This window comes from Mycetomoellerius zeteki, unplaced genomic scaffold (assembly GCF_001594055.1).
Source record: "Mycetomoellerius zeteki isolate Tzet28-1 unplaced genomic scaffold, Tzet1.0 scaffold20, whole genome shotgun sequence".
Taxonomy (NCBI): domain Eukaryota; kingdom Metazoa; phylum Arthropoda; class Insecta; order Hymenoptera; family Formicidae; genus Mycetomoellerius; species Mycetomoellerius zeteki.
This window is the reverse complement of record NW_017256957.1, coordinates 463,641-491,570: the sequence shown is the minus strand read 5'-3', so window position 1 is coordinate 491,570 and position 27,930 is coordinate 463,641. Positions and strand designations below refer to the sequence as shown.

General features: G+C 30.6%; 1 protein-coding gene across 1 annotated transcript; it reads right to left on the bottom strand.

The window, feature by feature from the left end:
- Positions 1–12,111: 12,111 nt before the first annotated feature.
- On the bottom strand, positions 12,112–27,470 carry LOC108722294 (uncharacterized). Its single transcript, XM_018447302.1, has 6 exons — positions 27,414–27,470; positions 16,857–17,157; positions 16,626–16,679; positions 14,383–14,672; positions 12,520–12,729; positions 12,112–12,182 (listed from the first exon to the last, which is right to left on the bottom strand). The coding sequence occupies exons 2-6, from the start codon at positions 17,152–17,154 to the stop codon at positions 12,144–12,146; spliced, it is 891 nt and encodes a 296-aa protein (XP_018302804.1). The 5' UTR covers positions 17,155–17,157; positions 27,414–27,470; the 3' UTR covers positions 12,112–12,143.
- Positions 27,471–27,930: the final 460 nt, after the last annotated feature.

Below are 27,930 nucleotides of genomic sequence, written 5' to 3'. Positions count from 1 at the left end.
GCAGTAGCTTTGACGTTCGACTTTCAAATAAATATACAGCAACACTTTGCATGATACTGCATGATCCATTATTATCTTGCGTGTAAACGAGTACTCCACTTCTACAGTCACTGATCGAAAGCGAACAGCGCTAGAATTTTTTAAAATTTTATTAAACACACATTATTAATTTAAACAGACAATCAATGAAATATCAAAAATTCAGAAATTCAGAGCTGTTTCGCGGCTCAAATAAAAAAATTAAATCCGCTGTTCCTTTTCTCCTGTAGCTCGTCCAAGTGCAACAACAGCTACAGAATTAACAAATATACGAATATAACAACTGTGAAGATTATAATAACCCACGATACCTTCCACCCTAACAAATGCAACGCAAAGCAAACGAAAAACAAAGCACAACGTGAGCCTTCAGCTTCATTCGTACCGCGACTAATGAATTTACAGCTTTTGATAAAAATTGGTCTCATCTGCTAAATTGAGTTTAACCTCATTGGATTTTTTAGAAAATTTTTATTCAGCAGAGAAAACTGTTGAATCAGCTTCAGCATTTAATTTAGTATGTTATAAAGATATACATCTGTGATCCTCAATGAATATTTATATTATACATATATAATCTGTATAACTATCGTAACATGTTATACATACATATATATATAAAATATGTTATTCTATATATATATGTATAACTATACATACATTGTGTATATATATATGTATATATATGTATAACTAGAGTACTTAAAATATTTTAATATGTTCTTATATAATATAAAAATTACGGCCATATAGTTAGTATCAGGACTGACCATGTATTTACTTTTATTTAAAAAAGAGGTTTTACAATACAAAAACGTATAATATTTTGTATTTGATATTTCAGCGAAGCAGTGAAGGTAGTACATATTTTGTATTTAAAATCGAAACATTGAACATTTTATGTATTTTGTCCAAATAATAAGAGATTGAGTATCAATCTTAGTATTTGAAATACAAAATACAGAATACTTTATATGCTTTTATGAAATACAAAATACAAAGTATTTTCATGTGCTCAGCTGAAATGTAAAGTACAATTATCTTACTATTTTTCAAATAAAAAAGTATTTCGAATACACATGTCAAGCCCTGGCCAGGGTATGGCCATATAAATATACTTGCCCACAATACGGAATATATTTTAAACGCCAATTACTAATTTTATTTCTTAATTAAATTATGAATGATTATAACTTATAATACTTTTTAAGACCAGAAATATTGTATACAAAAATATATATAAACGCAAGAGGTTTAATAGTCACTGATGTATGCCATTTTAAATCGATTATAATTTAGCAATGATACAACTGTTATCTCTGTTGAAAAAACTATTGCTCGATGTTGCGATTGCTTGCAACGACCAAGCTGAACGCACATGTCCTCACAGAGAGGCTTTCGAATCGGAGCCTTTTGCCAAATAAGCTTCGGTGCTTGCTTGACTAATAGCGAGCAAACCGACGTTTCTTTGGCAAGCCATGCGGCTCGTGTCGCGTCATTTGTTCATTGTCGCACGCGCGGCTGCGAGGCTATCTATTCACGTTTTAATTGCGAATTACGTCGTTTTTATGCTCCTACCCCGTTTCTCTGTTTCTTTATTTTTTTATATTATTTTATATATGTATAACATCTTTCAATATCCTCTGACTTAATGCGTATTGTTCTTCAATCAAATATATTATATAAGTGCTCGTTGTGCGATCGAAGAAAATGCTCAAATTGAATTGCATTTAATTTTATCTAAGCATTTCACGATCTTATAGATCGAGATTATCCTTTTCTTTAAAAAATGGATTTTTTTAATAAACTCAAACAAAAATGAAAAGGCATTAAGGCAAAAGTTCATGCTTCATAATTATAAATATACTATCTACATACTGTGACAAGAATTTATAATAAGAAGATGTTACTGTATGTAGATGTCACTTAAGTTAAATTAGTTAAAAATTCTAACATTAAAGTCTACAGAAAAACAACAAATTGTTAAGTCAAATTTTATTACAAAGAATGCGGAAAATATTTTTCCAATCCAGTTAGAGAAATAAGGGATTAAAATATATCAACAGCATAAAAGTTGTAGCAATATTGCTGCAACTTTTGTGCCGTTGGGGTACGTACCAAATGAAAAATATCATTGAGCTGAAAACACAAATGTATAAGTTTTATTTTGCATCGATTATCCGTTGCAAAGTTATAGGGTTCTAAAGGTTCCAAATTCAAACCAGTTTTTTATTATATGCAGCACGGCCATATTATCGTTATATGGATCATAATTGTCAAATACTATCAGGAAATGATTATCATTTTACATTGCTATCTCTTATTAGTCAGTGAAGTGTAATCGTACTTAAAATAATGCAATATATTGATAATATATTTTTGAGGTTTTCGAATATATTTCCTTTGAACATGCTAGAGGTTTTGTGGATTATTACCGTGTTGTACCATTAGCATTGGATCACGTCACGATAATAATCCGCAAATCCTCTGGCATCTTCGAAGTGTAATATATAGTCACGTATAGTTGTCATTTTTGAAAATACATGTATTTCTGTACAATTAAATTAACGGATTTAAACGTTCTTGTTTCTTGTTTTTGTATATTCAAATCGATTAGTGAGATTAGTGACTTTTATTGTCAAAAATCAATCGGAAGTACAAGTTCAATTGGAACACTTAGATTTCCGATTTTTTATGTAATCTCTACTGAATGATATTCTGATGTAATCTCCACTGAAAAATAAAAGTCATAAGTTTTCAAACGACTTCTTATATGCAGCACAACTCCAACGTTTTTGTATTTTTTATAATAAAAAACTGTTTTGAATTTGAAACCCTATAATTTTGGAACGGAAAATCGATGCAAAATCGATACAAACAACTTATATATTTGCTTTCAACTCAATGAGATCTTTTATTTGGTACATTCAATCTCTTATTTCCTTAATTAGATTGGGGGAACATGCCCAATACCCATTTAGCCGCATTCTTTGAAATTGACCATTCTTCTATTAACAATATTGAATTCCTTTCTTTATCAAAAATGTATAAAAAATAACGATTAATGAAATTTGGAAAATATGTCGAGTATATTTCCTCGAAACGGAGATACGGGAATATCGATATTGAATTCTAGTTTATCGGTAATAATCGATACTAGCCTCGCAGCTGAAAAGTATCCACGTATAGCTATTAAATCAATCTATCTGCAATATGAATATTTAGTAGAGAAAATTATAGGAAAATATCGACGCAAGAACAATATTATAGATACAAAGGAAAATAGATAAGAATATTTGTAAAAACATAAATAAATTGATTTAATCCTTTAACACAAAGATTGTATATACATAATTTTTAATTTTATTCATCAGAATATAATATTTGTTTTACAACAAATTCAAAAAATTTGTGCTTAAGTTAATAAATTAATAAATTAATGAATAAACAGAATGAGAGTATAGTTAAAGGATTAATTATTGAAATATATGTATATTTTATTATAAATTACATTTCTACAATATGCGATAATTATGTATACATATAATATAAAAAAAATATAACTTTTTATTTCATTGTAATGTATTTAGAAAAAAACAGTGATATATTAATCTTATTTAGAAATTTAAGAATAAATGAAGGCGAACGCGTTAAATAATTGTTATCGTCTTGACGTTATCTGCGTTGACGACAAAAAAATGTTCCCCGTTCTTATAAATTGTTAATAATTAATGCATTTTGTCATATCAATAAGCTTTAATTTATTTTTGCGAATTTTTATCTAAATTGTAAACTTAAATATCATTATTGAATCTATTTCAATTTATATAAATTAAGAAAAGAGGATTTCTTTATCGAACTGTATTTATTATTCGTTATCCTGATTTAATTAATATACTTTGTCGCAAACTTGTATGTAGATTTTAAATCATAAAGAAATATGTTATTGAGTAACAAATATGTTATTGAGTAAACAAATATGTTATTGAGTTTTATCAAATAATGAAAATAAACTATAATTTATAATTTTTCTATTTAATAATATTAATAAAATAAAAAAGAAAATTCTTAGAAATATCTCATTAATCTGCTATTGCTCAATTTGTCATATCCAACAAATAATTTCATACTATACTTCTCCGAAAATTTGAAGAAATGTAACATAAAATTGCTAGACATAGAATTAAATATATTTTCTTGATAAATATTGAAAGTATATATGTACGTTAATACTATTATACTACACGCGCATTTGCTTATTCATTGAAACTTCAAAATCATTTTTACATATAAATATTATAGGAATTATATCGCTACGGAGATGAATGCTAATATAGATTTTATATATTTTAAAATAATTTTTAAAATATACACAAAATTTAACCGATTTTTTTATTTACTTTAACATGAAACACTAAATTAAGATAAATTTAATTAGAACGCATAAAATTAACTTACTTTGAATAGAAATTTTAATTTATATCAAATTAACGAATCAGTGTTAATGTTTTAAATATGTTCGTACTTGTCTGTATTTGCGATAGAAAATTAATTTTATAAGTATAAATTTATTTATAAATCGTCTGTTTAAATGAAGAATCAATAAATGTCAAATTTATCATTTTGTACATAGCAATATAAATTGCTACATTTTTATTAATAATTAATAACATAATTTTTATAAATATTTATTTACAAATATTTATAATTTAGTAAAATAAGTTGTTGTCAACAAAAAATATGAATAGAGAAAATAATTAAAGGTAATTTTCTTGTTTGTACATGTAAAAATTATAAATAAATGAATGTTGCAAAAATCTTACTTGTGTAGATATTCGACCACCTTCTTTTGTTAAAATTTAGTATTTTAAAAATTTTTTCTTTTTTTAACTTATATAGAGTAACTGATCAATTACTGCCGTTTTAAGCACATAGTGATAATTGATATGCTTATTTGGAAATTTTTAAGATATAATAGACATAATTTTTTTATTAAATGTAACCACAAACTTTAAAAGCAACAAGCTTGAAAACTAATTATTCAAATATAGTGACGTTTATGAATGCGGTATATAACGCGCATGGAAAATCGTTAACAATTAATCGTAAAATGTTGCGTTTTGAAATCATTTTTACTATTATACTGATTATACATAGATTAATGAGAAGGGTATATAATCATTTAAAAATTTATTAAAGCTTATATGTTAGTCTAGAATTTCTAGAATGTCTTTTTCCCCCTTTATGATATACGCTGAAGACGGTCGAGATTGTCAATCTAAGAAGCTAAGGCTGAGTTCCGTTTCACGCATGATGCGCATGATGCATCCTTGATGATTTATCCTTGTTAATCATCGAATGTTAAATAAGGATAAATGATGCATTATGCACATCATACGTGAAACGGAATGCACCTTAAATGTGCAATGTGCATCACTGCTCTCCATGTAATGGCACTGTAAGTACTCATGATGGAATTAGACAGGTGATCCATTCCATTGTTAACCAATCAAGTTTCGAGCTCATTTGTAAAAATTCACATGACCCGTTTACACTGATAGATAGATAAACATTTATTTCTTGCCTTACGGCTTTGAAGGAGGTTTTTACATTGATTCTACATAAATTTTCTTAACATATAAATTTACCATAATATTATACAACATAAACATAATAATAAGTTACAGTACTCTTTTACATAAAAATGAAAATAAGAGGAACAATCTTCATGATCTAAATCTTGACAAATGTAATCAAGGTCATGACCCTGAATCACATTCAAAAAGTTCTAGCTGTTGCACATTGGTTGGCTGTCTTGAGTGCTAATGCCGGCGATAATGCAAAATTTCAAGCCTTATAATTCGAAAAGTACTTAATGAAAAAATATTCTATTATAACGTTTTGAAAAGCAGTTGAGGAAAGTTACGAAAATATGCAATGAAAAATGGAGGGTTCTATTTAAAAAATTCAAAATGACCATGCCTTAACCTTGACTACATCATCCAAAGTCAAACTAATGGTACCATCTCATGTTTCCCTCGAAATTATAAAATTTTTGTTTAAAACAATTTTTCGTATCTTTTATATATTTTGAAAATTTCGATGCGGAGGTATAATGGGACACTATGTGTGTGTGGTGTGTATATATATATATATATAATATATATATGTATATTATATATATATTTGTATAATAATAGATCTCTCAGTACATTCTTATTTATTCTTAAATATCTTTTCCCATGTATAAATAAAATATTGCTCTATTATTAAAACAATGGTGCGCAAATTAAATTTTAAAGTTAAAATTAGTATTATACGTTCGATAAATATGTTAAATACTAGAATAAGCAAGTGTATACATTTATTATAAATATATTCGGTTTCATTGTTATTTTTTTCCTTCCTTTTTTGCCTTAACTTTAAAATTTCTTATATTAAACATATTTTACCAGTAATTATTGTCCGTTTGAAATCTTCTATAATTATTAATAATAGACATAATTCATTACCATAATAATATTAAGATTTCTACATCAAGTACGAAGATAAATATGATCTAATTAATTTATCGAATAGACGCACGATCATGTGCTTGCTAACTACGTGGGATGTTTAATAAGTCAGTAACTTTGATAAGAAATTAATGGCGTTCAGATCGATCATAAGTTTGATATTATTTTTTGTATTTGCTCTTTTTTGTAGACATACACACAAAATTTCAAGTAAATCTATCAAATAATAAATTTTTGATAGCGTTTGAAAGCGGATAAATTTATGTTTTTTTCCATTGTAGCAAATACGATGTGATAGCCATTTATTATTAAAAATTTGTTATTTGACAGATCTACTTGAAATTTGGTGTGTACGTCTACAAAGAATGGCAAATGTAAAAAATAATATTAAACTTACGATCTAAACGCCATTTCTTATCAAAGTCACTGACTTATCAAACATATGATGTGTACACATCATACTTGCATATACATACATATGTGTATGTGTGAGTGTTCGTGGGCGTGCGTGTAGGAGTGATACACTTATATATCTTAAACAATATGTAAGTCTTTCATTTTTATTACAGAATACAACGCATTTAAAGTTATCTTTCTCTCTCCTGTTTTAAAATATCACTTATGATTTATTGTCGTTATATATTTGGCAAGTTTTACTATCTAATAATAAAATATAGGTAAGCACACCATGAGGTTTTATGAGTTTAGAGAGAAAGTATTCGAGCAGCTGCATACGTTTTTATATATACCTTTAATGCTGTTTTTTTTTTAACGAAATATTATAGTAGATTATTAATATCCGTGTTATTAGATAAGTTATGTGTAGTAATAATAGTAATAGATAAATGTGATAATTATACGTTTGATAACATTATACAACAATTTTTGTCTTCCTTATAGAAGGAAGATAATTCGATATATACCGATAATTATTTTAAATTGATCTTTCACATTTGTATAAATACGTTTAATATCTTTAGTCTTTAATAATGTTTGCAGCTTACTTGAATCTTAATCTCGAGATTGTTCGACCAGTCTCTAGTTTGTAATATTAGGCACTGGGTCTCAATTAAGAACCTCAGCCTTAACGACAGTATTTTAAAACAATCTATAATATTGTAAGTAACAGCCTTATTTATGAAAAAACCTTTCTTGTGTGAAATCTTTCTTACGACGAACATTCGATCAACAAGAAAGCTAAAAGCTCACGTGTTTGTCAATTGATTAATTTGTAATTTATTCAATAATCGTGACATTTGTACAGTTAAATAAAAAAATGAGTTAAATTGTTTATGGTATATAACAAAAATAGAATATTTTAATCATAATAATTTACATAACATGAAAAAAAAAGAGTTAAATATGAGGGGAATCTCAAAAGTAAGTTTCTATATCGTAGGAAAAAAACCGGTTATATACGAATAGCTTGTGTATTGTAAGTTTTTTTTTAAGTATGGTAACATTTTTGCACTCAGAATTGTCTTCATTGCAAATGATTGTTAACTGAGCAAATATAAATGGAGGTGTTAATACAAGACGTGTCCGACTACGAATTACGTGCGGTAATTCGGTTTTTGATCGTATGAAACGAAAATGTAATAAATATTCATTGTCAAATTTCGATATATATATATATATATAGAAAAAAGTATCAGTATGCAAATAGTTCGACGATGACGATCAAAGTTTCTTAACGGTTGCACGGAAATTCATAATGAGCTTTGAAGCGGTAGGCCGCGCACATTAACGTCAAATTTTTGGTCATCCATCATACTATCCAGATCTTGCATGAATAATTTTCATCTGTTTCTTAAGAAACATTTGGGTAGCAAAAATTTTTACAGCGACAATGAATAAGTCAAGGCTGAAGTGGCTTCGATTCAAGGACAAGTTTTTTAAATACTGGTATAGAAAAATGGTGTCAGATTATGACAAATATTTAAATATCAATGAGATTAACAACATTGAGAAGTAACTTAAGGATCAAGTTAATAAAATAAAAAAGTTTTTTAATTGTCCTATCTTTCATTTTATTTTCCTACGGTAGAGAAACTTACTTTTAGAATGCCCCTTGTATGTGTAATTTTCAGTTCTAAAGATTTTGTTTGGAAGCAATAATGTGTGAAAATTAATTCATTTAATATTTGGTCTAACTATATTAATTACAATCAATGTATTATATATATATGATATATATATATACATATATGAAATATTATATCAAAGGAAGATCTGTGATAGATCTTTATTTTGCCGAATCGTGGGGAAAATAAAATAGCAGAATTAAAAGAGGATATCTTTTTGCAAAAATATTATATGTATATGTTATTATGTATTTTGACAACTGTTTTAAAAGTTTTTATAAGAAATAGAATAACCATTTCTCTCTCATATATGTATTTAACAATGTCAATGAGATTTTATTTTTAAAAGCTTTTAATCTCTCGCAGTAGTCGCAGTAACAACTTATTACACGCTTTGTTACTAATAACAGCAATAATAACATAATGAAATTTCTGTTAAGAAATATAACAAAATATAAATCTCATCTGTATATACGTCTATTACAGCCACGATAATGAATATAACCATAAATATTCACATAACATCTTAATATGATGTTATAAACAATAAAAACGCTAACATTTTACGTTGATTAGTGTTTATTAAAATTCATCAAAATTCTTCTTCACTTTTAAGAGAAAGTGAAAGTCAAAGAGGGGTATCTATTATACGATATGTTTGCGCATTTGTGTTCATGTGTGTAGGTAATAATATATATACATATACACTATTCCCGAAAATATTCCGAATATTGCTGTTACTTTAAGTATATTTAAGTAAAGAGCAGATAAATATATGTATAGGTATATTTTAAAAATAATAATTTGCGAATTACGATTATATATTTGTTCTGCAGTATGATAAAATTATCTTTGATTTAGTTTACAATCAGTAAATTCAACGACTTAAAGCTTCAAATATAAAAATTTCGCTATCATGTCCGGAAACTTTTCGGGAGTAATGTAGATATGTGGTATTCAAATATACAAATATAAAGTTTTCCCAATCAAAAATTATACACACAGAACCATCATTTAAATATCAAATTATACGTATAATAATTATATCCAGTTTTTTCGCATTTATGTCTTTCATAACTACAAAAGCTGAAAGTGATTATTTCTTCAGCTACGGAATAAGCCACACGAATTATAATCGTCCTATACAATTTCAATTTTTTTATAGGATTACAAGAGACTTTTATATTTATTGTCATTAAAATGCATTCTTTAACCCTTAATTGTTTGATCAAAATTCATTATTACAGTGTTGTGTTATTACAGTATTGCCTAGAAATGGCAAAATTTTAAATTTAATAAATATTTTGTGTTTTATATATAAAATATTGAAAGACGTATAATAAATTTACGTTACCATTATTATGTTGTTCTTACATGCATTATGCTTGTGAACATTAAAACATTTAAGGGTCAATTGCTTGCACGTACCACTAGCATCAATTATATTCACAAAAAGCTTTTTGTCTTATAATTTCATTTTATGAGATATCAGAAATAATTTTTCTTGTTTTTTTCTTTTTTTATCATAATTTATAGTTATATATTTGTATTAAGAACACAGAAGTATTATATGCACAAACCTTTCCTTAAGAATAATTATTGTCTTTCGTTTATAATATACATCGGCACAATAATTTTTTGCTGGATCATCGAAGAATACATTAAAGTTTCTTACATTGTAAGTTAATGTACAATGTCAAAATCTGTTAGATATAAGTCTTACTAATTTATTGTCGAAGTATTGTTCTTATATGTATATTTAGGAAGAAGCGGGAATGCGACATTTTATTTCGCATAGTTGCAAATATTCATATACAAACATCCCCGAGAATATTTTGTCAAATTTAAATTGAATATTGATTACAAATAATATCTCTCTATTGGTCAATGACAAACTAATACAAATATAAAATGTATATTCTAAAATTAAACTAGGACAATCAAATTTAATAAAATATATGATTTTACTATATATTTGTATTATGTGCAAATTATTTAAATAATAAGTGTCTAACTTACAAGAAATGATATTAACAAATTAAAATATGTAATAGCCCGTGATCTTTAATCACGTACATGATTTTCACTTAATAACATCAAATATCTGATGATTTCTAAGTTTTTCGGAATAGTATTAAAATTCTGCATGTGCAATCTGCAAATGTGATTCAGTCTATGCAACTGCGTATTGAATTACATTCATATTTTGAATTTTTTCGCAATGTACTTCACTAGCGATTTTCTGGTATCCATATTTTTGAAATCTGATTTGATATTTTAAATGAACTGCGTCTCATTTACAAGAAATATGAAAAGTTGCTATTTTTTGTAAGACAGACAAGTTGAACGGTTTTCTTTCTGTAAAATTAAATACATTTAAATATTTTGTGTCAAATGATTGAATAGATTTCTATCCTCTAAGATATACAAGTTAGATTCCAAGAAAAAGAAGAGAAAGAAAAACAGAGACAGAAAGTGACAAAAAGTGTGTGAGAGAGAGAGAGAAAAATTGCAATTTTAGATTTTATATCATATCTAAAATTATTGTGCTATTGTGTAATTTTTAAAGGTATTGCAAAAGAAATGTATACTTTTTCTGAGCTTCTTTGAGGATCAAATAATTATTGTGTGTAAATTTAAGAAATCTATTGTAACATATTCATCCTTTTTTGCTCTGTACAAATTTAAAAAATGCAAAAAATTTTTAAATCCATGAAAATGTGCCGTTCCATGTCTTACTCGTTTCATGTCAATGTCGTTGCGAAACTGCACAAATATACCAAAAAAACGCATGCACATTATCAATGAAATCAGCCTGATATGCAAATTGATTTCATGCATTTAATATTAAATTTTGCATTTTACTTCTATTCGCATCAATATGCAGGCGATATTACGATGCATTCAGGAAGTATAGCTTTTTGGAGCTTTGAACTCAATAGAGGTGCCATTCAATCCATTTCTTAGGCCAGCCACACACGTTCAAGTAAACTTGCATAAGTGGCTTGTTCAAGCATACTTTACAAGTTTACTGAACGTGTGTGGTCGGCTTTATATATATGCATATATATATATACACATATATATATATTTTTCTGAAATTTATTTAGGATTAAAACTTTCGATGTGAAAAAAGACTTTTGTTCTTTTCGCCATATATGTTAAAAGGGTTTTTCGGCATTGGCCAATATTAGATTAAAATTTCCGATTTCCACTTACTATTGACATAAAGACTTAAAAGTTCGCGCAGAGATCCAGAAGCCACAGGTTCTTCAAAAATTCGCGCAGAGATCCAGAAGCCACAGGTTCAAAACGCTTGCGATCTTCGAAATGAGTGTCGTTTCTCTTGCTGCAGTTCGCAGTAAGAGTAACAACACTCATCTTGTAGCTTCGCTGTCACTTGCAATCGGCTGCAACTGCGTCGTGCAAAACAGTCAGAAACACCAGTATGCATGCGGCAGTTTTTTCGGATTTGTACCGTTTCCTCACAGCAATTCGCAGCACCTTATGGTGACATATACTCTCGTGAGAGAGGTCCGCTCCTCTGCGAAAAAAGAACATGACAGTATTTTTAATTGAAGGATATAAGAAATACCTATAGAAATCGTAAACACGAAATAAAATATTATGCGCTCTGAAAGATATAAGTTATTGAAATTAGAAACGAGAAAATAATTTTGGAAGAAACAATTATAATAAATAGAATCATTCAAAATTATAACAAATACGTTATAATCAAAATTATTACAAAATTTAATTAAATCGAGACCACAAAAATTACGGTAAGACATTGAATTTAAGATAAGAAAAAATAAAAAAAGAAATAATAGAATCTCAGAAATCTATTTTGCTTATTTTTACGTAGAGATAAAAGAACATACCGACCAAGCTTGACCAATGTTAGGTGGATTGTTATAACGTCGCTGATTGTAATCATAATTGACTTTTGGTGTCATTTCTAAGGGTTGCAACGGGTTGGAGAATTGTTTTCGCAATTGTTGTCTACTCAATAATTGTTCTTCGTTTATTAGGTCTTTATTGCCTCTAAAACCAGAGCCATTCCCTTTTATTTCTTCAGCTATATGTTGCTCCTGAAACATATATTTTATAAATGATCTAAATAATACTTTTAAGGCTTTTATGAGTGTTTTCTTCAGAAGTATCAAAAGATTTGCGAATTATCACCATGTCATGATCCATCGTTATTGCCAACGTTTTGTGAACGCTGTTTACTTCATTAGGGCAAGGAGCGCACTGATACTGAGCTGCACCTCCGGGGGACTCCCTTTATATAAACTCTGTTAAGAAGGAAGGGGTATTTGGAAGAGAAGGAAGAGGAGGAAGAACGGTTTGCCATATTTCATTTACGTTATAGCCTATGTCTCTGTTCAAGTTATCTGGATGTCTTTGAATTTTTGGAGCCTTCACTTCCTTGAAAAATATGATACCATTGTAGCTATAGTAGTCGTTTTATCAAATAGATTATTTCATAAAATAAATCCAGATAACTTGAACAGAGACATGGGCTATAACGTAAGTGAAATATAGAAGAGCTCTTCCTCCCCTTAATAGAGTTTATATAAAAGAAGTCCTCCGGAGGAGCAGCTCAGTATCACTCAGTACCACTCCTTGTTTTGATGAAGTGAATGGCAAGGTTCACGAAACGGCATTAGCAATGGATCACGCGACCCTTAAACCGACCTTAAATCCTTTGACATTTCTGAATAAATGATCTACACACACGCGCGCGCGCGCACACACACACGCACGCACGTGCGTCGCGGTGCCGTTCAGATCCTAAAGGATTACTAATAAGACGAGACATCCTAATGTGGCTTTTCTCCAAGATGCTATTGAGGCAGCATTTGCAGCTATGGACCGCGCGCAATTAAAGGTGCGCTTCAGAAATCGAATCGAGAAGGTGTGTAATAGCAGCGTGGGGGAAGGGGGGAGGGTACGTTTTATTGAGAGTAGTAAGATTTTGAAAGAACTCCTGAGAAAGAACATGTGCACAAAAGTATATTTTCGTATGTTTAATATTGGTTTAAATAAAAGGCTTTTTCGGAAAAAAAAAACATTTTCCCGTCCGAATTCTAGCGCCGCACCCTGTATATATTTATACGTATAAAAATATGTAGAAATATGTATAAGTAAATTAGAGGTCTATTTTTTATTCTAGACCGCATTAAAGAACTTTCTCTCTCGTTTTCGTCAATCGATCATATAAATATATTTTACTTCATAAGTAATTCCAAAAGTACCTATACACTAGTTCAGCTATAGGAAACAGGCCTTAGGCTTTCAAAATAAAATACTGATCATGGTAAATTCACTTCAATCATTAAAAACCGATAAATAGGCTTCCGCGTCAATTTCAATTTCAATCACAAAAGCTTCAATTATGGCAGTGAACTATTTATCTTTGCAGTAAGGTGCTTACATTTCATGAATACGACTCCTTTTTGAAAGCAATACTAAACATTACTTTCAAATGTTGAATTTGCGCGTTTAGAAACATAAACATTATGTCGAAATTGCCTCGCATGGATGAGAAATCCCCGCTCTAATCTATATTCTATATCCTATGGCTATTTATAGTCATATGTTAATATGGTTGAAGTACAGTAAATTAAACTAGTTTGCATTCATAAATTAATGATACAATTTTTACATTGATAAATGTCCAAGGACTATTTTAAAAAATTAATTAAAGGAGCCATTTAATGAAAGAATTGGTGACCAACCTGTAATTCGCGTGCTCTTTCGGCCTGGATGAGATTCTTGAGTGTTTCAAATCTGCCGGATTGAGGAACCGAAGGAGTGCCGCCGCGGAATTTAGATTCTTGAATATTTGGCTTGAACGGTCCCGTACTCACGGTCCCAAAATGTCGCGAGAGATCCTCGATGATCCTCATACGCGAAGGTCCTCGCATCGCGTTTCGCCATCTACTTCCTGCCGGAGCTTTGTGTACCATCCTTCCATAAATTGGTGCACTTCCGGCGGCCCGACTGCGCGGTCGTCCAGCGTGTCTCCCTGTAAATTATTAATTCTTCACTTTCTCTGCCTATTCATCTTCTTTTTCCTACAATTATCATTTTGCATAATGTAAATAATCCCCTTCTCTTTGTGCGAAAATCAATATCGCTATGAAAATAAAGAAATAGTTATAAACTCAGCCCAAAAAATACATACAGAAGCATTTTTAATTTTATTTAGTCAAGTTTTATCACAATGCAAATTTTGTTGAGAAAAAAAAACATTCTAATATTAAGGAATATGTATCCTGAAAGAAATTTCATGAATGTAATTAAAAATTATCTGAGGTAAATCGAATCTTTTTATTTTTTTATTCTGTTCTTTTTAAAGAAAAAGAGAGCTTGTTACATCATTAATTAGAATGAAATAAATTTCTACAAGAAAAAAAGTTGACGGTTCAGAATAAATCGATTAAAAATATCATAAATTAACAACACATGGGCACCTACCATGGAAAAAGTCGGAATGGATTCCAATCAGAATTATTCAATTATTCCCTAGATTTGTATTGTGTTTTATAGGGAAAACGGAATAATTCCGACACACCGAGAGAAAGGTTTCTTCGATTTAAAGAAATATTTCTTTGCTGCATGGTTAAAGAAAACATTTCTTTGATTTGAACGTCATTTCTTTGATTCAAACATTATTTTATGAAATTAAATAAAAAAATTTGTTTGGTTTAAAAAAATTATGTTTAAATCAAAGAGAGAGAGAAATGACGTTCAAATCAAAGAAATTTTTTCTTTAACCGTATAGCAAAGAAATATTTCTTTAAATTGAAGAAACTTTTCTCTGGGTACATGTTCTCTACTTTCAGAATAACAATCGTACACGGGTAACATATATGTAGTTAAAATTGGTTAAAATTATCGAGATTACATGCGTTTGACATCGTGGGTGTCAACATTAGGGAACATATTATAGAATTATTCAGAGTGGATTCCAATCGGAATTATTCAATTATCTAGATCTCTATCGCGTTCTCTAGGGAAAATGGAATAATTTCGAAGGCAATCTATTCTGACTTGTTTCATGATAGACTCCCACTGACTGTCTAGATCAAGGAGCTCATATATACATATATTATGTTGTAATGGACAAAAGTTTCTTCGAAAGCTCTTGACAGTTATTAGATTCCAGAATAAAAAATGGAGTGTCCTATTAAAAAAAATCGATTTGACCTTAATCTGATCTTGGCGACGCCATCTAAGGTCAAACGGATGTGATTAATAAATAGATCTTTTTAAACCCTACAATTTTTGTCTGAAACATTTTTCTCAAAAATGCTTTACTTTTGAGATATTTAAATTCACGGATGTGGAAGGAGTTAATCAATTTTCATTTAATTAAGAATTGCAAGAAGATATTAAATAATTTGAGCGCAACGTTAATTGCGCGTTCACTTTGCACAGGCAATCGGATTTAGATACGGTCAAAGCGCTCGATTTGAGCTTGTGATGTTATCGCGCTTTACAGGTAACCAACATTCTCTCGATAATTAGCCCGAATCGTGTATACTCGTTAACGTAAGTGCTCGGTGCGTACGTGGTTAAAGTGGCGCGCTTGACCTATATGTGTGACGTATTTGCAAGACGGTATTACAATCTGCCTGCATAGGTTCATGTTGCAACTCGTGGACTCTACGATGCATAACTCGATTCATGAAATCGATAAAACGCATGTGTTCCTTCCCTTATGTTACAAATTTTACCAGGATGATACAACGTTCTTTTATATCGAGGAAGATACATCGATTCGTGCAAGAATTTTTATTACTGTCAATAGCGTGAAGAGATAAATTGTATTCTTATCGAATCATCTGATAAATATTCGCTACTTTAACGAAATGATTTGACGAGAAATAACATTTATCCTCAAAATAATTTACATATGATGTTACATTTATTAAATAATACACAAGTTGAAAAATTATATAGAAAATTTGCTTACCTTCCAACTCTTCTCGTAATTTCAGTCGTGTATTTCGTGTAGGTGCGACAATATCTGAGCAAAGCCAACCAATTTTATTAAATCTTTGTGAATTTTTCATCTTACGTTTAAAAAAACCATGTTTATTTTTTTATTATATATGGACAGTAAAGGCGAAATTCTAAATTTTCAGAAAAATTTTGCCAAGTTCCGTCGACGCTTCGCGTTCCTGGAAAACATAAAGGGTCTTACCTCGCGTATATCCTCTGGATAATTTAATGCGATCGGGAAACACTGCGGTACGCGGCCATAAATTGGAATTGAATTGGTACATCGGGTATCCGTTAGTGGATTTAGCGGCTCTGATCTGCCTCTTCGTATATCTCCACATGGCACGCAACTCGTCACATGACGGCTCAGTCAGGTCCAATCGTTTGTTGCCGATGTCACCGTTACTTCCTGCTTGTGGATCGATGTATCGCAAACCAGCGACAAACGACCCGCTTGTGTATGTCAGAATGAAGGCGATACACACGGCCGCGGAGCGCATTTTCTAAAATCAAAACAACGAAAACTAATTGCAGACTGATGCAGTAATGATAGGCGTAAGATATTGTTACAAGAAAGCTCTACTCTTCATTGAACTGCTTCTGCTTTTGATTCTAAACATTTTTTTAATGTGTATAATTAACGAAGTAACAAAAAGATTAACAAAATTTTTTATTACAGTGACATACTTTTTATTATAGTGTTATACTTTATATTTTCTAGACGTATCTCAACCTTGGAATTTCGATTATGAATCTCGAATAATTAATTCTAATAAATTAAATATATCTTAACTGACACACACACACACACACAAGAAGAGGATTCTATCTATTCTTCACCAATTTCAAACTTGCAGCGAGTTCTAGCGAATTGTACTCGTTAGAACGGACGCTACAGCTTTTATTGGTCATATTTAAACCATTATTATTTCACAACTGTTGCTTAAAGTAAAAATTTACAAATGACCTTTTTAATTAATATTTAGGAAACTTTGTTACTGTGTGAATTTTTATTCGTGAATTTCGGGACATAAAAAAATAACAAGAAAGTAACGAATAGTTACTTCTAAGTAATAGTAATGCTAACGCGTTTAAAGATGTTTCTTAAAAAACTTTTAAAAATGTCTTAAAGTTGTCTTATGCGTCGATTTTAGACATCCTATTCATTGAATAATTAAAAAAAAGTGTAAAAATTGTAAAATGGTAGAGGATTTTTCGAGTCTGTTTAATTCGTTCTACCTGCCCACGAGAGATTACGCGGTCATTCCCGGATATCCTGTATATGGACATATTTGCGGTTACACACATGGATACGGATTAATCAATGTCCAATCAACTTTAGATTGAATTGATATTTGAGTAAGATTGTATAAAAAAGTAATTTTGTTTCATATTTAGTCAAAAATTTAGTGGTTATTCCAACAATGCAGCGTTGTAGTGATGTGCTTTATTTCGCGCATTTTGCAAATAACGATCATTTTATTGGACATTGGGAATTAACGAGATTTTGTTCTTTTTTCCTCAAGTTCATATTTCCTTCACGTCCGTGCGCAGCATGATTATTACGCACGTGTATCGCTATTAAAATGCAATCGGATTATATCAGCGGACCACTGAATGTTATTGCACTTTTTCGGAGGGAGCTTGTATTGTCCGCATTTACATGCATGACACGCGAAATTTACCTATCCATTATTGATTTCTCATAAAGCGTGTATATGGCACTGTACGTACACGATAATAAACTACGTTTATTATCAGATTTTAAATCAGGATTTGAGATTTTTTAACAGAATGACACGTGCTTTTTTAATTAAATATATTCCGCACGTATGCTTTAAATATGATTTGAATATGCTTGAATTTTTATCACAGTTGAATATAAGCTTAATGTAATAAATTATAATTAATTTAGTTAGATATTTTGCAGCTTATTTTACAAATATTAGATTGCAAATTTAATAGTATATTAAATTACATAAAACAGAATTATTAAATTAATTTTACACATATGCATGGAGCAAAAATAAAAAATTGTCTTTTCGCGAAAAAAATTAGAATCCGTCTTCAGGATTCTATTCAACTTATTCAACATATTTTCTGGTTCATTTTATATGAATATAATAGAAATAATAATAATTTGTCTTATTATATAGAAATTTTCTTTTGATGAATTAAGGGTTTATTGTATATATTAAATATATGCTTGTAAGTTGCCTCTATTTCTAATATAATTCTCTTAAAAAGGATTATTCAAATACATAGATGATCGGGGCTACAATGATGCATTTGACATCGAGATTTAGTAAGCCATCGTGAGCATCGTCGAAACGAGCAACATGTTTTCACCGGTAAATATTTCAAGGGAATGTATATTGGAGAACGGTCTATACATATTCAAGCTTTACATCAGCACCGTTACACATGTCGATCCGCTCGACAATCTCATAGCCGGTTGTGCTATCAGTGTGCTACACTATGAAGGTTCATGAAAGAAATTAACAAGACCAATCCAAAAAAGTAAAGTCGAACAGAAGTAGCAAACTCGTGAGAAAGTTCGATTATCTAGATTACTCTGAAAACACGAACGTTCGTGAATAATCGATTCTTCACGAGCTTTACAGCTTTTAATCCTGCAGTTGTTTCCCAATAATAGAAGTATGAGTGAGCAAAATCGATATTCCAGTTTCACAAACTAGAGGTTCATGGAATGATTCCTTGCTCAATATATCATTTGACATTTCTTTCTATTATGCAAATAATGATCTCTATCTTCTCTTTTTCTAGATCTTTATCTTCTCTTGTTCGCCTCGTTGTCAATTTTCTTAAATATCAAGTGATTCTATTTTCTCTAAAATAATATAATAATTGAATAATATATTTTACAATAAAAAATATATATGTCGAAATTGTTAACGATATATATTCCGATATATATTATACGTGCTTCAAGCGCTTTACGGAGAAAAACAGATCTATGTTTGGAAGGCACTTTAGTTGAATACAAAGAAATTCTTATTCCGGCTTTCGTGTAAATTGTATTTATAAAATAGAAATACGCTGTGAAAGGTGACGTTGCCATGAATGTAAAAATACAATTCGTTGGAAAAGCTCTGGATTTTCATGATAAACAGCACGAACCGTTTTAATGTATCACTTTATTCAATCTGACATGTATAAATATGCCGGATATGCACGTAATTGAAAAGTAATTGTTGTAAATCCATCCATGCAATATCTGTCCGGGGTTCTACAATGAGTCGGTAGTTCGAAGTCCTAAGCGGTTCTAAGTCTTAATTGATGAAGTTGACTAATAGCCAACTTATACGACTAAAGTTAAGACTGGTCAAGATTACCGACTACCAATTTATTATAGAACCTCTATATTAGTTTTAGTTGTTGACGGTAGCTGGATGTACGATATCTGCTATCATCAAATTGGATCGCGAGAAGGAACGCTAATTACTGTAAGTAATTTGCTTTCTATCGGGAACGTGGAAACACGGAACAGGGGGAATCCCGGTTGCCTACAAATCGATTGCCTACAATATCGTTTGCCTACATCACTTTTGCCGACAGTTCGTTTGCACACAAAAATTATTGCCTATAGCTCGATTGCCTACATACACTTCTGCGCACAAATAAAAATTTTAGAAACAGAGTTACATTTACCCCCGTCCACTTACTTCATTTATCTAAACCGACAACTGAAGTGTTAGTTGTGAGAGTCGCATTTTTTTTGGCGCATACTGTATGTTAATATGACAAATTTTTTTTTAACTTCGTTGATGAAATAAATCACCTCTTATATTTAGAATCATAATAATATTCTAATAACATTATCCATCTTACTACTTTACAGTATTATCTTCGATATCCTCCTTTGGGAACAATTAAAGTAATCAATAAAGAAAGTAGTAGAAAAACTTCTCTTTAGATTACATTTTGCAGTACAGACATCGTTCCTCGACTATTAGGGTGCATTTCCACTGAGCAAGTCATCCAGTTCAGTGGAAACGCACACTTATTTCTCGTAAACGAGAATCGGTTGACATTTTTACAAGAGATAAGCGTGCGAGAGCGAAAATATTGTAGTATTTTTATTTATTCCGCAAGATCGATCTTTCATTTAGACGATTCATCCAGGATCGCTTTTGGTCAATAAGCTATAGTAGTTATTGTCTAAAACGGTTGTTCGAACTTTATTGAAGTTAACAGAAGCTGCTTAAAGAAAATAAAATGTCTATTGCAATGGGGCAGAATTTTCTTGCTTCGAATTTCTGTCATAAAAGTATGAAGTTTTTACTTAAAAGTTCTTTTACTTTCTTCTAAATATTATTTTTTTATACAATATATTTGTATTAGCGCAAGTGATATCGTTTTTATTCATTGTTTGTTTCTTCAAATAACAGGTACATAATGTGTTAAATAAACATTTACATTATCTATAATTATTTTCAATTATTTTAAATTTAGAGAACAAACGTATTTTTTATTATGGACCCTTTTCTTTTTTTTATCTCGAATAGTGACAAAATAATTATAAAATATACAAATGATATTAATTAATTAATTAATTAATGGACGTTATAATTTACCGCGTCATATTCCTCTCCCTCCATTTTTCGTTCGCGCGTGCGCGTTTAAATTCTAGTAAATAACTAAATCGAGTAATCTAATATGATTCACGTGGAAATGTTAAACTCCATCATTCACATTGGAATTTCTATGAACGTGAATAGAATGCGAGGGACATCACGTTTGCTATTTATTTGCAACATATATAATGAAGAAGCAATGAATATATTCGAAACGGCATATATGGAACAATAAGAAACCAACAGATATCTCAGATACATTGTCGTGTCAATACTGTACAAGACCGAGAAAATGCATCTCCTATGTGATCGTCATGTACTTAATCAAACGTAGAGAAACAATCTACAATAAATGAATTATACAAATGCGTAAGCGTAGGTATAAAACAGGATACGTGCATTAATTGAAATATAACTCGCGAAACGAAAAGCTCCCATGCTATTTGTATTTCTATAATTTCTTATATTTATTGTTACATTTATTGATTTAATCACATCACGTATTAGTATCTAAATTTACAGTGCTTGAAAATATGTGAAGCTATTATAAATTAATTTTTTACACGAATAAATATGAATTGCATAGACATTTCACAATCAATTGAATTAATTCCATTCATTGTTGATAATATTACGAATAGAAATAAGAAATTGTATAGGAATAAAGCATAAGGGTTGGATAAATTTTAATAATAATATAAAATTAATTTAGTTCAGTTAAAAGTTAAATTCACAAAAGCTAACGGTAAAACTTCAGAAAATGGATGACTTCAATGACACGTTATCAAGGTAATGACCCTGAGTGATCTCCAATAAATTTTAATTGTTGCTCATTATTCGTTAAAAAGTTATTAACAAAAAAAGTTTGAAAAATGATGTTTCTTTTCTACTATATGAAACAGAAATTTTCTGCTTTAAAATATATTTTATGACTTTTCATGCGAAGCGAGGACCACCCAATACTAAAATATAGATTGGATTAGATTATATTTTTTGAAAGGGGCTGCCCCGTAGGAGGGCGACCTGTATTACCTCCACATATACATTTTACATTGCAAAGCGAGATCTCATCTCTAGATTTATCTCACTTCTTTCGAAGTGGGATAAACCTCGCTTTGCATTGTAAAATGTATGCGTGGAGGCAGTACAAGCCGCTCCCCGCAGGGGGGTTTAAAAATAACTTCATTAAGTTAAAAATTAATTCATTTAAAATTAAAATTAAACTAAGTTAAGAATTAACTTTTTATTTAATTTTTCGTCTATTAATTAGTACTCAATACTGGTTATTACCGTACGAATTTATCCGTTGTGCATTTATCCATTAATTCGTTACTATTGAAGAGTTTAATCACTACTACAGCAATGTACAAGTTTGCAATCGCATTCGCAAAAGGTATTTGTCGTTTAACCAATAATTTGTTAGCTTCAGAGTTCCATGTTAGTTTACAGTACTCGGTATATATGCCGAAATTGTATACAGCAAATTATTTTCGACGACATTTTAAAGGCAGCTATTTCCAAGTTGAGAAAGGCAAGCCTAAAGTCAAGTAGTACTTCGTAAACCACTCGCGACGAACTCACCGTATTTGTTCCCCTACTGAGCGTTAAAGGCAATCTATCTTATTCTCCTTATTGTTAAATGACACTCACTGTTTGGTCTGTGACACGTATAGCCTTCGCGGTCATCCTACATTCATTTGATTTGCGCGAGTAGCAAATCATTCTTTAACTAAAATTTATCGGACAGAAATTTATCTTAAAAATTAATTCGCAACATTATCTACAGCCATAAGAAATAAAAAATTATGGGGGGAAAGGGCGAAACCCTACGCAGTACAGACGTAGGTTAGAAAGGATTGTGAAAGAAGCAGCGGAACCATCATGTGTCTATTTCAACTTGTGTCCAATTGGAACTGTGCCAGATTGAGACACCCTGTTGTGTTCGACTTATTTTATTCGCATCTAGGACCCTTCCCAGTTTTTTATTTTTACTAGATTATAAGAAATCAACAATGCAACATTTTTTGCATTACTTATTATTCAATAATCCTTGATTATGAAAAAATAAAATCCGATAGAAAACGAAAGAAAACTATTTTATCATTTTGAACATGAACTTCGATTTGTGATTTCATAAAATACTATATGATATTTTATATTGGAATGTTATCGTACTCTTTCAGATTTGACTTAGATGTTATCGTATGCTGTCATTAAATGAATAGTTTTTTATAGTCTACAATATTAAAAAACGATGGTATCTTTGTTTTAAAAAATTGATAGAAAACTCGTTTTTAATCGTAATTATGAATCGTAAATTAACGAAAGAATATTATAACTCTACAACTAATTCTTCATCATTTCCTTTCATAACTATTCTGTTATTACATTATCGTTTCTTTTCGTAATTATTAAGAATCGTGAATGTATAAGAATTCATCGAAAATCCACATTGATTCTCTATCATTTCCTATCTATTAAGTATACTTACTTATTAAATGCAAATATGATGTAAATATGAGAAATAAAAGATAAAATTGCTTTTATTCTCATTACATCATATATTCATTATGCTTGAAATATGTTGCGTACATTTATACATATATATATTTTTTTAAAAACGCGTACGGGATATCGAAACTATGGGGTAATAATTTAACCCTGAGCTATACCATATGCTTGTTTGAACAATTTGGAATTCGACTGTTATTCAATTCCTCGTAAATAAATTTTTATGGTGCATTTACTATGGACTGTCAATAATATTCTATGTGCAATGGAATTACATGCATCGAAAGATCTATAATAAAAAATTCTTCACCGCGCGGTAAAATCTATGTTTAGTAGTGTAACAGCCTATAGGTGTTTAAGTTTTCAAACCATAGAAATCGAAATGATCTGTAAGGGAAACAATTTACGCACCACTTACGCATCTTTTCCGTAATTCATCCTTCTCTCTCTCTCTCTCTCTCTCTCTCCCTCTCTCTGTCGTAAAATGACGAAATGTGTGTCATAAAATCAGTAAATAAATCATTTTAAACTCTACAACTTTTGTATAAAATATTTTTCTCAGAAATGCTTACTTTTCAAGATACTTAAGAGGCCCAGAATTTTATGTACACTCTGTATATATATGTATATATGTACATATATATATATTACATGTATATGTATATATATATTACATGTTTTCAGTAATAATAACGGCTATTTCAGCTAGTCTAATAAAGAAACTTCGCAAAATGTTCGAATTCTTATTTTAATGAAACTTTTAGCGTACCTATTCGGCGCGAGCGGATTTGCATTAACCTAGGTTGGATTAATGACGTTGTATGCTCTCCTATTAGTGGAATATATAACATCAACCAATAATAGAACATTATCCAACACAAACCCGCTCGGATCGAAAATGCTATTTGTATTAGGGATATCCAACGACTATTTGGTATCCGGCTTATTCGGTATTAAGCCGATTTTTTATAATTTTTGGGCATTCAGTTCGTCTAACCGGCCGGATTGTAAAAAAGTTGTTTTTCACAATTTAGATAGAAATAACTCTACATGTTTAAAATTTAAACTTTCGAAATGTTTTTATTATATGTATATCTGACCAATCTATAAACTACATATTCTTTTATTAATGTTTATTTTTATTAACGTTAATTTGAAAAAGTAACGACGTTACAAGTAATATGGTACTACTTAATCCTGCTTTTAGTTATATAAATAAAGCTTTTTAGCTATACAATTAGTTATGTAAAATATATATTAAGAAATTGTAAGTCAAATCTTAATTAGTAACCGTATAAATAATGTAATGTATTATTGTAATAGTTTTTGTTAAATACATTTCTGCTAAATCACGATTTATAGCGTTTTTCACTGGCAGAGCTGGTGCGCACTCAGTGTACTTTAAAGCCGTTGTACACAAATCAACGTAAAGATGTACGTTTAATAAAAATATAGAAATAAATTATTAAATTGTAAAATCCTCAATACATTTTATTGTGGTATTTGATAAAATATACATTAAGTATTTTATTAATTGAGATATCTCACTTTTACATTCAGTTTAAATTAGTGTAAAACAGCTTTAATGTGCACTGAGTGCGCACCAATTCTACCAGTGAAAAACGCTATTAGTCGAATTACCTGCCATCAATATCGTTGGTTATCGATATTTGTATAATTTTACGATTAATCGCAATGTAATTACAAACAGATAGATTGCGAGAGTAGAGTTACGCAAAATGCGTCACTAGTACGCGATTGACATTTTGTAAATGTTGTCAGTCACATTAGGCTAACGTGCTATCCAACAGAATTATCGTCATATTTACCTTGTACTTGTTCATTATATCGGCGTCGTATCATTGGCGCAGTTTAACAAAGTTAAGCCATGATTAATGACTAACAGCGAACCAAGTAATTAGAATGCAAAACCTATCGATATATCACGCTTGATCAATTAATCTAATCTTCGCGTACGATTTTTTTTTCATCGAATGAAAATAAAAGAGCGCGTGTGTGAGTTGATTCATGGGATACAGTATATTTTTCGATGCGAAAATGATACGATATGAACAAACAATATGGAATAACCGACTTGAATTTTGTCGTCCGTGGGTGAGATGCCATATGTTAAAAATCACACCGATATTTTTCGTTGATCGACGGCTTTCAGTTTTGGAATTGACCTAGTTTTGATCGACCCGATTCAATAAGGGTTTTATGACCATTGATATATTAACGCAGTAACTCCCGTGGTATATATTAATCATAAAATATTCTATTCTTGTTCAAGGTTATGCTTGGTATTATATTATTTGAGTAGGAAAACGAATCTTGAACCTTATCTAAATCTAGAATGACTTGTCACACACAATTACAGATAACGTATTTGCGATAAAATTTTTCAATGCTTTTAACTTTTTATTTGTATGTAAATTTTACAAGATGAAAAGAGTAGCAAAGACTGTTTTTCAATTTAAGTTAAATCTCTTCTTGCAGAACTTGTGGATTATTGAGCTACAAAATTCTCTGTATATTTTTTCTGTGCACTATGTGTAAATATATTTTTAATAATTAATTTATAAAAATTAAATTACAATAATCAATCACTTTAAAAGATTATTATAATCTTTCAGAACACTTGTTAAAAATTTCTGTGAGATTATTATTTTCACAGTATGTGCAATCGCGAAGTATATAATTGTAGGTCAAAATTCATTCCAATAATATAATTTATTTGAAAGGTTTAATTTCCTTTATTTCTTAAACAATTATATATATATAATTTCTTTAAAAATAATTTACTTGGCTGTTTTTTAAATTTTAATTTTTTGAAAATAATATAGTCATTTTCTCGTTTTTTCTTTAAAAATAATCGACTTGGATCAATAAACTCGTCTGTCGAAAGGTATGTCATTTGTCAATGGCTGTATTCAGCAGAAAAAACAGCTTTACAATTGTTGTACGATTCTTTAATATAATTGGATTATACATTTTAAATCCAATAAGGAACTAAGGGCAAGGCCAATCACATCAAAGAATTTTACAACAGTTGCAAATCTACTTTTTCTGTTGAACGTAACCATTTATTCTCTCGCATGACATTTTCCGTGGACTAAGTTTTCGTTATAATTCTCCCGCTCTAATTCTGACAGTTTCATTAGACACAATTACATTTCTCTTCGTTGGATTAGAATCTCGACGCCCTTCCCCGTACATCGGCATCACTTCTTTCACAACAATGATATAACAGATTGTGCGTCACTGAGAGCGCGAATACCTAAATCTCATCAATCGGTGAAGAGCGCGAAGCGAAACGTAGTTATTATGGTGGAATCTGATTCCACCATGATCAGTTATGACATTCGGAGGTCTCGCGATACCTCGCCCTCCATACTTTCCTCACGATTTTGTCCAAGGGGTACCATCCCTAAAATTAATCCTATAATATGCTGTCTCGTATGTTTTCTATTATCCTTAAAAACTTGGGAAAATATCGCAATCGCCGGTTAAATGACACGTGTAACAGCGGTGTGCGAATCAAAAACAGAGAAAGAGAGAGGGTGTGCGCAAATACAGATCAGAAGGGTCAGGCGCAACGGAGGGACGACGTGTTGGCTGGTGAATGAACGAGAATTGGATTCACTAACCTGCCTGTCGGTCCGCCGAGTCCGGAAACCGTGGAGCAACTGAGAAAGATGGTAGCGTCGAGGCGACTGTCCGCGGCTCCACTACCTTGGCCGTACGAAACCCACCCCCGCAACACCTCTCTCTGCTACCCTCGTCGGTCCTGCTACCCTGCCGCCAGGGCTCCTGTTCCTTTTGCGAAACGAGGATACTCTCCCCCCTCTCTCTCTTTCTCATTCTCTCTCTCTTTCTCTCTCGCCCCGTTCATACTCTCATCTGATCCATTTCCTCTCTCTTGCTGTTCCTCTTTCTCCTCCCCCTTCTCCTTCCTCTCTTTCTCTCCCCCTTCTCCTTTTCCTCTTGCTCCCCTTCCTCTTACTCTTTACCCTACGTCATCCTCAACCATCTCGCCTCTATCTCTCTTTCGGTCATTCTCTGTCACGCTTATTGCAATTCTTCCGTTTCTTTTATTTCATAGAAAATTCTGGGACTCCACTTTCGCGCAGGATTCCTCTCAGTCCGTCACTCCCTCCCTCCCTT